The sequence below is a fragment of the Sceloporus undulatus genome, chromosome 1 (assembly GCF_019175285.1).
Source record: "Sceloporus undulatus isolate JIND9_A2432 ecotype Alabama chromosome 1, SceUnd_v1.1, whole genome shotgun sequence".
Taxonomy (NCBI): Eukaryota; Metazoa; Chordata; class Lepidosauria; order Squamata; family Phrynosomatidae; genus Sceloporus; species Sceloporus undulatus.
The window spans coordinates 44,207,346-44,222,457 of record NC_056522.1 but is presented as its reverse complement, the minus strand read 5'-3'; the positions used below and the strand labels follow the sequence as shown (position 1 = coordinate 44,222,457).

Below are 15,112 nucleotides of genomic sequence, written 5' to 3'. Positions count from 1 at the left end.
CTTTTTCTAAAAGTGGCAGCGGCTCTCTGGGATTGGGGAGGTTTAACTCAACAGACACAAGCTCACCTTATGCTGTCTCCTACACCACATCCAACCAAAACACCCTTGTTGGCTTTGACTTTTAGCCAAACTCTTTTTCCTGAGTGCTTGGGGTTGGGGCTGCATCTATAGAGAAAGTTAGTGGCTGCTAGCTCCTCCCTCATTCAAATCCAAGATACTATGGTATCTCTGGACTTTATCACATGGGGAAAATTGGACACAGTCAAGGGTTTAAACAGTGATTATGCCAGGTAAATGTGAATTTGCAATTAAGATTTTCAGATGTCGCTCTTAAAGAGGTAATAAACAGCAACAAATCATACATCATACATCCGGAAATCCTGAAAGTAATTTGTTGCTGTTTATTGCCTCTTTATTGTCTCCTTATTGTCTCTTTCTTGCCTCTTTAAGAGCGATGTGTGTAAAAATGTTAATTGTGAATTTGTATTTTGATTGGGCTAATCACTGTTTAAGGGGCTGTACAGATGGGCGGCTGGATGTCAGCTCTTTTTCCCCCAGATCAGTGCTGCAGCAGCTGCATGCAGTGGCACTGATTTACTCCCTCGAGGGAGCAAAAAGAAGCTGCTCTAAGCAGCTTCCTCGTAAGCACCGCAGTGTGACATCATAAGCAACGCGGCAGACGTCATGATGCCCCTTCCATCCAGTACCAAGTCTGATATACTGGCTTCTAAACTTGTAATCTAAATGAGGCAAAACAAGCAGAGCTGCTGTTCCAAATGAGAAGGCAACTAAAAATTGCCTTGTTTTACACAAAGTATATGTACAGATACAATGTAGGTATCTCTGTCTTTAAAAAAAAGAAAAATGAAACAGAGAACTGAACAGAAGAAATGTGACCCTAGGAAAACAAAACACTCTCTGATATATAGACTCTTCCCCACTAAAGGGAGTTCCTCAAAATTCTCAACCAAGGGAGGAAAAGCTCACTTAAAATTATCCAACCAAGGGGCTATGGAGACAGCCCCATAGGGACGGCCTCCAGCTGCTCCTTTTACAGCCAGATTGGGGGCGCAGCAACCATACGCTGTGGTCCCAATTTGGCCTTTCCAGCGTGTGAAAAGGAGCCGCAAAAAGCAGCTCTTTTTTGAGCCCTGGAAAGGGCGCGATAGGCTTGGCGCCAGGGCTTTACAGTGCTCTTTCGGCACTGCGCTATGTCTGCACAGGGTTTGAATGAATTCTTTGACACTCCTAACTGCTAGTATGCCAGCATAATGGAGTTTTTGTCATAGCCTAAGACACTCTCACTCCTATGAATAGTGCATCTAGAATGCAAGACTAATCCCTTAATATGTTTTTTTTAATGCAAAGACTATCAGAATATTTCATGAAAAACTACACGGGAAAGAAAATGCTAGAACACAGCCACATAGTCCAAAACCCCCCACAAAAACCCATCTTATCAGACATTAGTACTTAATAAAGAAATATGTATGAAGTACATCTTAAAAATAGGTCTAAAAGTAATGAACAATATAAAATTAAACTTGTTACCTGAAGAACATCAAGCTTTGTACTACTCTCTGTATCCACTAATGGTAAGATCATCAATGCTTTTTCTAAAATTGTTCTAATGGTAGTCTTTCCTCCACCTGTAGGGCCTACTAGCATCACACCAACACGAGCCTGGAAATATATCTTAAAATCAGTTCTGAAACATCAATCATTCTTAAACATATACATATTTAAAGATAACACACATTAAAGCTTTTTCACAGCTGCCTCACACCAGCTGGGCACGCCCCCGCACCGGGAGGACTCTTGCCGCCTCGGCGGCATTTCTGAGGAGGGGAGGAGCAAGCCGGTGGGAGCGGCTTCCTCCTCAAAAGCCGGCCCGCCGGCCCCCGACTGAGGACGGCTGCCTCACACCAGCTGGGCGCGCCCCTGGGCCGGGAGGACTCTTGCCGCCTCGGCGGCGTTTCTGAGGAGGGGAGGAGCAAGCTGGTGGGAGCGGCTTCCTGCTCAAAAGCCAGCCCGCCGGCTCCCGACTGAGGACGCCTGCCTCACACCAGCTGTGCGCACAAACGTATTCGCCTAGGGGTTTTTTTTTTTTTGGGCGAAGTACTGGCGTCTCTTCTTTAGGAGGGACAGGAATTTATTTGCTCGCCAGAGTGTTATACGGCTTGAGCAGGGGTTTTGTAATTGGGGTAATTTGGATTAGCCTGTATTTTAAGGAATGACATCCTTTTCTGTCTTCCTTTGTTGTTGAGGGATTTTTTTTGTTATTATTGGGTTTGGGGGTGGAAATGAGATGTGGGAGGCCAGCTGCGGTGGCGGATGCATATGGAATGGGAGCCCCGATTGAGGTTGTATGGGGCAAGGGGAGGTATGGCGGTAGGAAAGTGGATTGGTGTCAAAATGGAAGGAGGGATCGATGCGTGATACCTATCTCTCCTTCCTTCCACTCTCCTAACCAAAGAGCCCTGAGGGTCAGCCCAGTCATACCACAAACCCTTTAACTGCTCCTATGCAACGCCAGGTCCATAAGAAATAAGACCCACATTATGTATGACCTTTTGCAGGATAAAAACTGTGACTTGGCGTGCATCACTGAGACCTGGCTGGGGCCTGAGAGTGAGGCAGTGTGGGCCCAGGCCCTTCCAGCCGGGTACTCAGTTAAGGACCAGATCAGGTTAGGTGGGCGGGGGGGCGGTGTTGCCTTGGTCCATAAAAACACCCTTTCCTTAACCAGGATCCCAGTCCGGAAAACAGATCACATCGAATGTATTTACCTGTCCCAGAAGGCCAGAGACAGTCTGGGGATTCTGTTCTGTGCACTAACAGACTCCCTGGCCGAGCTGACACAGCTGGTCTCGGAACTGGTGTTGGAGTCCCCTAGGCTTCTTGTCCTGGGGGACCTCAACATCCCTTTCGAGGCCAGTGATATTCCAACTGGTGCAGCTCGGGAGTTCATGACTACCATGACAGCCATGGGCCTGTCTCAATTAGTCTCAGGGCCAACACATTGTGCTGGTAATACTCTTGATGTGATCTTCAGTACGGACATGGAGGCTCCGTGGGCAGAGATCTCTAATGTCTCTCCCTTGTCATGGATGGATCATTTCTTGGTTGAGGCTGGAATCAAGGCTTCTACCATTAACCCCCCGGGGGTGGTGGACCTATTAGGATGGTCCACCCTCGAAGGCTGATGGAACCCATAAGGTTCCAAGAAGCCCTAGAGGGGTATACGACTGGTTCTGACGGCGATTCTGTTGATGCCCTAACCGACATCTGGGATACCAATCTCTCTAGGGCTACACACAGTATCGATCCCAAGCGTCCTTTCCGGCCTGCTTCCAATAAACAACCCTGGTATACGGAAGATCTCAGGGAAAGGAAGCGGGCTGCGCAACGACTAGAGCGTAAATGGAGAAGACATCAGCACTTGTCTGACAGGACACTCCTTCGCTCTCATTTGAAAGCTTATGGAGTGGCAATAGGTGCAGCAAAGAATTCGTTCTATGCTGCACGTATTGCGTCTGCAGAGTCGCGTCCGGCAGAGCTGTTCAGGGTTGTGAGGGAGCTAACTCAGCTCCCTCCCTCCCTGAGCCCTATCTTGGAGTCATCTAAAGCCTGCTGCGATGATTTTAACAACTTCTTTGCGGATAAAATCTCTCGGATAAGGGCTGATCTTGATGCCAGTATTTGTGCAGATCCTGTAGGAGAGGTGTCCAAAGCGTCCGTGGCCCCTGTTATACTGGATCACTTTGAGTTCGTTAGTACCGAGGAAGTGGACAAGATCCTTCGAAGTGTTAGGAGGACGACTTGCTCCCTTGATCCCTGTCCCTCATGGCTGACAGCTCAGGGGGGAGATGTGGTGCGAATTATGTTGCATCACATAATTAATACATCTCTAAGTGAGGGTCAGTTTCCATCTAAATTAAAATTAGCAGTGGTCAAACCCCTGCTAAAGAAGCCCTCCTTAGACCCCCTGATTCATAATAATTATCGGCCCATCTCGCTGCTGCCTTTTTTGGGGAAGGTGATCGAGAGAGCAGTCGCTTTCCAGCTTCAATCGATCTTGGATGACACCGATTTTCTGGACCCATTTCAAACCAGCTTCCGGGCGGGCTATGGAGTTGAGACTGCCATGGTCACCTTAGTTGATGACCTCCGTCTGAGCATGGACAGGGGGAGCATGTCCCTGTTAGTGCTCTTGGACATCTCAGCGGCCTTCGATACCATCGACCATGGTATCCTTCTGGGACACCTGAGGGAGCTGGGAATCGGGGGCACTGCTTTGCAGTGGTTCCATTCCTACCTCTCGGACAGATCCCAGATGGTGGAGCTGGGGGACTGTCGCTCCGACAGGAGGGCCCTGACATCTGGTGTCCCTCAGGGAGCGATTTTGTCCCCTATGCTATTTAACATTTACATGAAGCCGCTGGGAGAGATCATCCGGAGACATGGGGCGCAGTGTTATCAGTACGCTGATGACACCCAGATAGTCTTCTCTATGTCTCCGACTGATGCAGTAACTAAGGATGGCATCTCTCCTCTAGATGCCTGCTTGGCGTCGGTAATGGGCTGGATGAGGGAGAACAAACTCAGTGTGAATCCAGAGAAAACGGAAGTACTGGTGATAGGTTCCTCGGTTTCGGGTGGCGAGATCTGTCACCCGGTCCTGAATGGGGTCACGCTCCCCCTGAAGGACTCGGTGCGCAGCTTGGGAGTGCTCCTTGATTCGTCGCTCCAGCTGACTTCTCAGGTGGATGCGACAGTCAGGAGTGCTTGTTATCAGCTTCGGCTGATACGCCAGCTGCGTCCCTACCTGGACCGTAAGGACCTTGAATCTGTTGTACATGCTTTGGTCACCTCTCGATTGGATTTCTGCAATGCGCTTTACATGGGACAACCCTTGTACCAAACCCGGAAGCTGCAAATGGTGCAGAATATGGCAGTTAGACTGGTCGCTGGCGGTTCCAGGTCGGACCATATTACACCTATTTTAAAAGGCCTTCACTGGCTGCCTATTCGCTTCCGAGCTCAATACAAGGTGTTGGTTTTGACCTATAAAGCCCTAAATGGCTTGGGCCCAGGGTACTTGGAGGACCGCCTCTCCCCATATAATCCGCCCCGCACACTCAGAACATCCGGGACAAATTTGTTGGAGGTCCCTAGGTCAAACCTTGCACGGACCTCACAGAGGGCTTATGCCATCGCTGCCCCTTCACTTTGGAACAAGCTCCCCGTAGAGCTTCGCTCCGCCGCCTCACTAGTTATTTTCAAGAAAAATCTGAAAACGTATCTATTTCGGTTGGCCTTCCCACCTTAGTTAAATTGTTTATTTTCCTGCCCCTTATTTTTCCCTTTCGACCCCGGACTGTTGTAAATTAATTTCTCCTTCTCTTTGCCCTTGACATGTGTATTTTACTGATTTCCTGTTCCTGTTCTTTGTAGTAATGTTTTTAACTTTTATATTGAATTTTTATCTTGTATTGTAATGTTTTAAATTTTGTAAGCCGCCTTGATAATATTTATGGAAGGGCGGGGTAGAAATAAAATTTATTATTATTATTATTATTATTATTATTATTATTATTATTATATCAAATACATTTCTATATCGCTTATTAGTGCACTTAAGCACTCCCTAAGCAATTTACAGCATATTTAAGCTAATTGTCCTTAACAAGCTGGGTACTCATATTAGTGACTTCGGAAGGATGTATTTACCATTAGGAGTATAATTTGCATTCTCTCTGTGTATGTATGTGTGTGTGTGTGTCAAGTCATAGTGACCCCATGAATTTCATAAACAAGTAGAAACTATGAATTTCATAGGTTCTCTTAAGCAAGTATGCAAGACTGCAGTCAAGAGATCAGAATAAGATGAGGTCTGGGAAGAGCAGCTATGAAAGAACTAGACAGGACACTAAAATGCAAAGACATAACACTGGATACTGAAGTAAGGATCATCCAAGTTATTGTATTCCCCATCACCATGTGTAGATGTGAAAGCTGGACAGTGAAGAAAGCAAATAGAAAGAAAATCAACTCATTTTAAATGTGTGCTGAAGAAGAGTGCTAAGGATACTGTGGAAGGTAAAAAAAAGATAAAACCTGAACTCTCCATGGAAGCCAGAATGACTAAATTAAGGTTGTTGTACTTTGGACACACTATAAGAAGGAACAATTCATTAGAAAATACTTTAATGGTAAGAAAGGTGGAAGGCAGCAGAAAGAGAGGTAGACTGCAAGCCAGATGTTTAGACTCAATCAGGGAGTTCACAGGCCTGAGCCTACAGGACCTGAGCAGAAAGGATGGGAGTCTTGGAGATATCTTACTCACAGGGTCACCATGAGTTGAAATTAACTTGAGGACAGCTAACAACAAAGGCAAGGAATACTAAGAAGTGGTTTTGCCAGTTCCTTCGCTTAAATAAAGCCTATAGCACCTGGTTTTCATTGGCAGCCTCCCATCCAAGTACTAAGCAGAGCCTGGCCCTGCTTAGATTCCAGGATGAGATGGGATCTGGTGCCTTTAGGGTACTTAGGACAGCTATTCCTCTTACTACAACATTTTAGTTGCTGCAGCTTTATTTCTAGCTCTTTATCCATATATATATATTTCTTCTTCGTGGTCTCTGCGAATCATACAAATGGATTGTACTGCACCTGCACAGTGCTGCTCGAAAAACTTCTGCCATCACTGGGCAAAATTAACTTTGCAACTTTTTGGCAGTAGCCCTGCCCATCCCTTATAAGTCCCCTGCCTTCCCCCTCTTTCCCCAGTTCCTTTTTTCTGCTGCATTAGCTGCTTAGGAACTTCACTGCTGGAATCCGCTTGTTTTATCTAAAAAATCTCGACCTTGGCTTGCTTGACCATTCTTGATCTGACCCCCCCCACCTGTGTATTGTTGACCAATCTGTACATTCTTACAACTTTGATTTGTAATTTGATTCAGCTTACGATGTCTCCAGCTCCGTTCAAGAAGTGTGACATGTGCGATGGTAAGATCCCCAGACAGGATCCCCACACTTCTTGCCTTCTCTGCCTCAGTGAGGCTCACAACCCCAAGATTTGTGCCCTCTACAAGTCTCTGACTCCCCAGGTCAGAAAAATATCGCAACTCTCGCCTCAAGGCTGCCTTATACCAGCATGCTCTCTTGCCTCCATCAGCCTCCCACTCCTCTTCTGCACCTGCTGCTTTGGAGTCGGTACCTACGGCTGCTGTTTCTGTGGCCCAGAGCTCCTTCACTGAGCCAAGTGCCACCACCATTTCTGTCCTGGAAAGGGATGTTGGGTCGGAAGGAGCATGCCAGACAAAGTCCAAGTCTAAATCCTCCAAAAAGGACAAGACTAAGCACAAGAACTCGAGCTTCAAGAAGGATTCGGACCATGATAAGGACACGAGCTCCCTATGGGAATCAAGCTCTAAATCCTCCTCGAAAAAGAGGCCCTTGGATTCAGGAGAAGGTTCCCCTCATGGCTCTTCTCACTCCAAGAAAGCCCAAACCAAGACTCCTGATGGCGGTTTGGTCGTTCTCTAAAGACCATGCCGCCTCTTCGGTACCCAGACGGGACTCATCGGTACCAGTCGAACCTGAATCTCTCCAGATCCGTCGGATACCGGTTTCGGCTTCGGTTTCCTCTCCGCCTGCTACATTGGCTTTCCATCAAATTTTTGATGAAGAGGTCGAAGCTGCCATTTTGCCAGCCGTGTCACCTCATGGAGGCTGTTCCCGAAGTCGGCGGTCTCCCACACCAGTTCCTTGGGTAAAAGTCCATCAGGTAGAGATTCACCAGCCTCCGCATTTTCTTCAGCAGGAGGACTCTGACTTCTTCTATGACAGCGAAACAGACAAATATTATGTCTCTGTCAGTCACGATGTCGTCCATTGTCACTTGGGCCAGAAATCTGCTGTCCCACCAATGTTAAAATCCACTTTACCACCAACGGCTTTGGTAGCCTCTGCTGCCTCAGTACCAACACCCCATTCCACTGTTGCCGCTGCTGCCCAGATGTTACCCTCGTCTTCTCAAGTGGTGATGGCTGATGACGTCTCGGATTTGGACCATGACGAGTCCCAGCATAGAGACCCTCGTGCATCACACGTTGACTCAGGCTCCTCAGATGAGGCTGCTCAACATTCTCCCCAAGAACTGTTTCAAGCAGGTGCTTCGTCTCCCACCTATGACGTCCGTACCTTTGCAAAGCACACCATTAAGATGGCAAACGCGTTGGACCTACAGATCACCCATATGGAGGATGATGCCGCCGACCCGATTGAAAGGCGGGTTCATGGCAAGGTCCCGACGCCAGCTTCCACCCCTTTGCTACCTTTGTTGGAAAGGATAGCCAAACACTCCTGGGATGCACCAGCTTCTGTGACACCCATGACCAGGAAGATTGAATCCTTGTATAGGATTTCTCCATCCCAATTTTCTTGGATGTTTGCCCACCCCAAGCAGAATTCTGCTATTGTTGAAGGGTCTCAGCAGTCCTTCATGCTGAAGACGTCCATGTCACCTGCTGACCGGGAGGTGAAGAAAGTTGATGGCCTGGCAGAAGGCCTATGCCTGTTCTGTTCTTGGATTCAAAGTCGCAAATTACAAAGCCTGTATGGGAGCATACATACAGTGCTTGGTGGAACGGATCTCTCTTATCATTCTGGATGTCCCAGATGAATGTCAGGGCGTCCTGATGGAGATCAGAGACGAGGCCCATTCTATTGGGAGCTGGCTAATAACCTCAGCCTGACACTCCACTGATTATTCAGCAAAGTCTATGGCGGCTGAGGCGGTTCCTCAGATCTGAACCTGAACGCAAAGGCCACTATTGAGGACATGCCGTTCGCCGATGCAGGCCTGTTCAATCGCGAGACTGACAAGTGCCTCAACTTCAAGTATCATATGAAGGTGGCTGCCAAGAAACATGGTATGTCCATGCCTTCTCAACCCTCTTTTCGAAAGTGTTTTGGAGGTCAGTGACAGTGGTATGGCCAAGGCCAGCAGCCTTTCAAACAAGACCACCCATAACAGGAGCACCAGAGGCAGCACTACCCGTCCCAGTCCTCTTCTTCTTTTGGCTGCCTCCAGCCTCCTGTTCGATACCAGAAGAACTACCACAAACAGGATACTGACCAAGTCAAGAAGAGATCCTGAAGGGTTGCTGCGTGCTCCATCATCTCCTCTAGCTCTTTTCCGTGACATTTTGAGGCCCTTCTCTGACACCTGGGCCACTGTGATTTCCGACTCTTGGGTCCTTGACATCATCTGCCCTCAAGTTTGAAGAGCTCCCTGCAACTGGAGCTGTTGTTTCCACCTCCCCCCCCCCCCCACACCCTTCTCGAAAAAGTACGCACTCTCTTGACAAAGGGTACAATTTCACCACTGGACCCTTCACAAGCTCCCAGATGTTTTTTCTCTAGATATTTTACAATCCTCAAGACCGATGGCGGCCTTAGGCCCATTTTAGATCTGTGACTCCTCAACTCCTATTTGGCCTATCGTCAGTACTACATGGTAACTCTTGCCTCTATTTTGCCCTTATTACACCAGGGCCTGTGGTTCGTGATGATTGACCTGAAGGACGCATACTTCCACATGGGGATTTGAGAGAATCACCAGAGGTTCCTGTTCTTTGCCGTCTGTCCGGACATGTATCAATACTATGTCCTTCCCTTCGGCCTCTCCACAGCTCTGAGAGTCTTTACCAAGTGCATGGTTCCAGTGGTGGTTTACCTTCTCCAACAAGGTTCCAGAATCTTCCTGTACCTGGACGACTGGCTCCTCGCGGCCCTCTCCGAGGACGAATTATGGAGAGATGTCAACTTCGCCTTGTCGCGCCTCTCGTTCCTCGGCCTCGTGGTGAATTTGGAGAAGTTACATCTCACCCCAGTCAAGCAGATCAGGTTCACCGGTACCATCCTCGACTCCGAAGACTGCGTCGCCTATCTCCCTTAGGACCGTTTCCATGCTCTCTGCACTGCGGTCAGGACTTGCCTCGCCCACATGCGAGTGAGGGCCAGCGATGTCCAAATAGCCCTGAGACACATGGCCTCCACGACTTTCGTGACTCCATGGGCAAGATTATGGTTCGGCCCCTCTAGTCATGGTTCCTGTCGACCTTCAATGCAGTGATGAACTCTCCGTCCAAGTGGATCACAGTCCGGAGACCAGTTTCCCGCTCGCTCCGCTGGTGGCTCGACTCCCAGAACGTTTGCATCAGCATGCCTTTTTTTGCCTCCTCAGCCTCAGGTCACCCTGACCATAGATGCTTCCATGGAAGGTTGGGGTGCCCACACGTCAGGCCCCTTCATCAAGGACAAGTGGTCTCTGGACAAACAAGCTCTCCACATCAATGCCCTTGAGATACGTGCTTTGGAAAAGGCCTTGAGAGCTTTCGAGATGAACCTTTCCAAAATGTAATACTTCTTCTGACAGACAGCACCACAGTTATGTACTACCTCAACAAACAAGGGGGGCACCAGGTCACCGACCATGCTCAACATCATGCTCCGTATCCAGGAAAGGTGCATCCCAAGAGGGATTCTGCTCCAAGCAATCCACTTGCAAGGAGAAGAGATCGACTTGACCGACCAGCTCAGCAGGTCTTCCACCATTTGCCACGGGTGGAGGCTCCATCCCGAGACAGTCAATGACCTCTTCGGTTGGTGGGGAACCCCACAGATCGACCTCTTCACGACCACTCTCAACAGCCACTGTCCCCAGTTTTGTTCCCGAGCGCACACAGAGGAGTCCCTCGGAGACGCGTTCATCTTTGCTTGGTCAGGAGAGATGCTATACACTTTTCCTCCATTTCCACTGATCACCAGGGTGGTGTCCAAGATGACAAGAGACCATTCAGATGCCATCCTGATCATGCCTTGGTGGCCGAGACAACTGTGGTTTCCATCCCTGCTCCACCTCTCCCAGAAAGACTTTCTCCATCTTGAGATCTGTTCAGATCTCCTCACTCTCCAGTACAGCCAGGTTTGGCATCCGGACATTGAAAACCAACCAATGGTGGCATGGAGCATCCATCCCTAGACTCACCACCTCCCTCGGTATGGACGGTGATCTTGGCTGTCCAAAAGCCAGCCACCAAGAAATCCTATGCTTCCAAATGGAAAAAGTTTCTTGAATTTCTCTCTGCGAGAGTCCTCTCTCCATCCCGAGTGTCGACACCAGTGGTGTTGGAGTTCCTGATGACACTTTTGGATTCGGGGCTGTGCCTCACCTCCATCAAGTGTTATCTTTCTTCCGTCTGTTCTCATTTTCAGTTTGTTGGCAAACTTTCTTTTTTTTCAGGAACCCTCTGGTGAAGAGTTTCCTGAAGGGTTGCAACAACCTCTATCCTCCGGTCTCGGTACCGACACCTGCTTGGAGTTTGGACGCTGTGCTGTCATTTGCAATCCAAGCCTTTCGAGCCTATAGCCACAGGTGACTTGAGGCTGTTGACCTTGAAGACAGCCTTTCTTGTGGCCATCATCTCTGCTCGCCATGCCGGTGAGCTCTGTGCCTTGCGGAGAGATTAGCCTTTCCTTAGGTTCCATAAAGATAAGGTTGTCCTCCATACTGACATTATCTTTCTGCCTAAGGTGGTGTCATCTTTTCACATGTGTCAGGACATTGTTTTACCGACCCTGGCCTCAAACCCAACCACCGACACAGAATGCTGCTTGCACACCTTGGACGTTTGGAGGGCTTTGGCTTTCTATTTGGACAGCACTGTGGTTTCGAGCTGTTCCAAGAGACTGTTCCAGTGCTATTTGGAACTGAAACAGAGACTGCCTGTGGCTGCTCAGAGGCTTTCCAAATGGGTGGCTGGAACCATCCACCTCTGCTATGAACTGTCAGGCAGACCTCTCCCGGCCAGGGTGCAGTCCCATGCAACTAGGGCGGTAGCGACATCCTCCGCTTTTTTGACTAGGGTCCCCTTGGAGGATGTCTGTAAAGCTGCTGTTTGGTCCCAGCCCTTGACTTTCATCAAACATTGTAGGCTGGACACCAGGGCCAAAGGGGATGCAGCCTTTGGGACGGCAGTGTTGGTTGCAGGTTTACATTGATGTTTGCACTGTATTTCCATTTGTTTACAAGCTGTTGACAATGAACGTCTTGATTGCCAGAACTGGCATGGTTTACACAAGATTGACATGGTTTACATAGGTCTTTCATATAATCATAGAATCATAGAGTTGGAAGAGACCACTAGGGCCATCCAGTCCAACCCCCTGCCATGCAGGAAATCCAAATCAAAGCATCCCTGACAGATGGCCATCCAGCCTCTGTTTAAAGACCTCCAAGGAAGGAGACTCTATCACCCTCCGAGGGAGTGCATTCCATTGTCGAACAGCCCTAACTGTCAGGAAGTTCCTCCTAATGTTCAGGTGGAATCTCTTTTCCTGCAGCTTGCATCCATTGTTCCGGGTCCTGTTCTCTGGAGCAGCAGAAAACAAGCTTGCTCCCTCTTCAATATGACATCCCTTCAAATATTTAAACAGGGCGATCATATCACCTCTTAACCTTCTTTTCTCCAGGCTAAACATCCCCAGCTCCCTAAGTCGTTCCTCATAGGGCATGGTTTCCAGACCTTTCACCATTTTTGTCGCCCTCCTTTGGACACGCTCCAGTTTCTCAATGTCCTTTCTGAATTGTGGCGCCCAGAACTGGACACAATATTCTAGGTGGGGCCTGACCAGAGCAGAATACAGTGGCACTATTACTTCTCTTGATCTAGACACTATACTTCTATTGATGCAGCCTAAAATAGCATTGGCCTTTTTAGCTGCCGCATCACACTGTTCACTCATGTTCAACTTGTGGTCTACTTGGACTCCTAGATCCCTTTCACACGTAGTTTCATTCAGCCAGGTGTCACCCATCCTATATCTGTGCATTTTATTTTTCCGCCCTAAGTGCAATACCTTACATTTCTCCGTGTTGAATTTCATTTTGTTAGCTTTGGCCCAGCTTTCTAGTCTATTCAGGTCATTTTGAATCTTGATCCCTTCCTCTGGGGTATTAGCTATTCCCCCTAATTTGGTGTCATCTGCAAATTTGATAAGTATGCTTCCAATTCTGTCATCCAGGTCATTGATAAAGATGTTGAATAGCACTGGGCCCAGGACAGAGCCCTGTGGGACCCCACTGGTCACTTTTCTCCAGGATGAAAAGGAGCCATTGTTGAGCACCCTTTGGGTTCGGCCGGTCAACCAATTACAGATCCATTTAACAGTTCCTTTCTCTAGCCCACATTTTACAAGCTTGTTTGCAAGAATGTCATGGGGAACTTTGTCAAAGGCCTTACTGAAATCAAGATATACTATATCCACAGCATTCCCTTCATCTACCAAGCTGGTAATTTTATCAAAGAAAGAGATCAGGTTTGTCTGGCATGACTTGTTTCTCTGAAACCCATGTTGACTTTTTGTGATTATGGCATTGTCTTTTAGATGTTCACAGACTCTCTGTTTAATGATCTGCTCCAGAATCTTTCCTAGTACTGATGTCAGATTAACTGGACGATAATTGTTGGGATCCTCTTTTTTCCCCTTTTTGAAGATGGGGACAACGTTTGCCCTCCGCCAGTCTGCTGGGATCTCTCCTGTTTTACAGGAGTTCTCAAAGATTATTGCCAATGGCTCCGATATTACATTTGCCAGTTCTTTTAATACCCTTGGATGGAGTTCATCTGGTCTCAGAGACTTAAATTCATTTAGATTAATAAGGTGTTCCTCTACTATCTCTTTACTTATTCTGTACTGAAATGCCCCTATCCTGTCCTCTGCTCCATTAGCCTCAGGTTGAGCACCCTTTGCCTTTTCTGAGAAGACTGAGGCAAAGAAGGTGTTGAGTAATTCTGCCTTTTCTCTGTCTTCTGTTAGCATTTTGCCATCTTCTCCACGCAGTGGCCCTACCGTTTCCTTCTTCTTCCTTTTGCTGCGGACATATCCAAAAAAGCCCTTTTTATTGTTCTTAACCTCTCTAGCAAGCCTGAGTTCATTCTGTGCTTTAGCTTTTCTGACTTTACCCCTACACATGCCTGCTATTTCTTTGAATTCCTTTTTTGTGATTTCCCCCTTTTTCCATTTCTTATACATGTTCCGTTTCAAACTTAGCTCGGTTGAAAGTTCCTTAGTCATCCATCCTGGTTTCTTGAGACACCTCCCGTTTTTCTTTCTCACTGGAACTGTTTGAAATTGTGCCTTCAGTATCTCCCTTTTGAGAAAGTCCCATCCGTCCTGAACTCCTTTATCTTTTAGTATTTCTGACCATGGAATTGCCCTCAATACTTCTCTAAGTTTCCTGAAATCTGCTCTCCTAAAGTCTAGGATGCGTGTCTGACTATGCCTGGCTTCTCCTTTCCACTGTATTACAAACTCCAGGAGAACATGGTCACTTCCACCTAATGATCCCACCACTTGGCACCCCATTAACCAAGTCATCCTTGTTGGTTAGGATCAGATCTAAAATAGCTGACCCCCTTGTTGCCTCTTCCACCTTTTGGACCATGAAATTGTCTTCCAGGCAAGTGAGGAATTTGCTAGGCCTTGAGGATTTTGCTGAGTTTGACTTCCAACAAATATCAGGATAGTTGAAGTCGCCCATCACTACTACATCTCTCTTTTCTGACTGTGTGGTCATCTGTTCTAGAAAGATATCATCCAATTCCTCAGTCTGACTTGGGGGTCTGTAGTAGACTCCCACCGTAACATCCTTGTTGTTTCTCTCCCCTTTGATTCTTATCCAGATGCTCTCCACCTGGCTTCCATGATTGATGTCCAGGATCTCTTCACTGGTGTAAATATCTCTGACATATAGTGCTATTCCTCCTCCTTTCCTGTTTGGCCTATTTCTCTTAATAAGGTTATACCCCTCTATTTCCACATTCCAATCATGAGACTCATCCCACCAGGTTTCAGTGATGCCTATTATATCATATTTGCTTTGTTGTACTAGGAGTTCGAGTTCATCTTGCTTATTTCCCTCTGTGCATTAGTGTAGAGACATCGCAGACCATAGTTCCCTTTTACTTGCTGCCTGTGCAAGTTTTTTTTGCCTCCCACTGTTGGGTCCTTGCACTTTTTTTCTTGTTTCCTCTATGTC

General features: G+C 47.6%; 1 protein-coding gene across 1 annotated transcript in view; it reads right to left on the bottom strand.

Annotated features, from left to right (window-relative positions):
• DNAH14 (dynein axonemal heavy chain 14) overlaps nucleotides 1–15,112 on the bottom strand; it is a 390,714-nt gene that overhangs the window by 167,775 nt on the left and 207,827 nt on the right. The window contains 1 exon segment of the mRNA XM_042445585.1: nucleotides 1,552–1,683. Coding sequence (XP_042301519.1) covers nucleotides 1,552–1,683 — 132 coding nt within the window.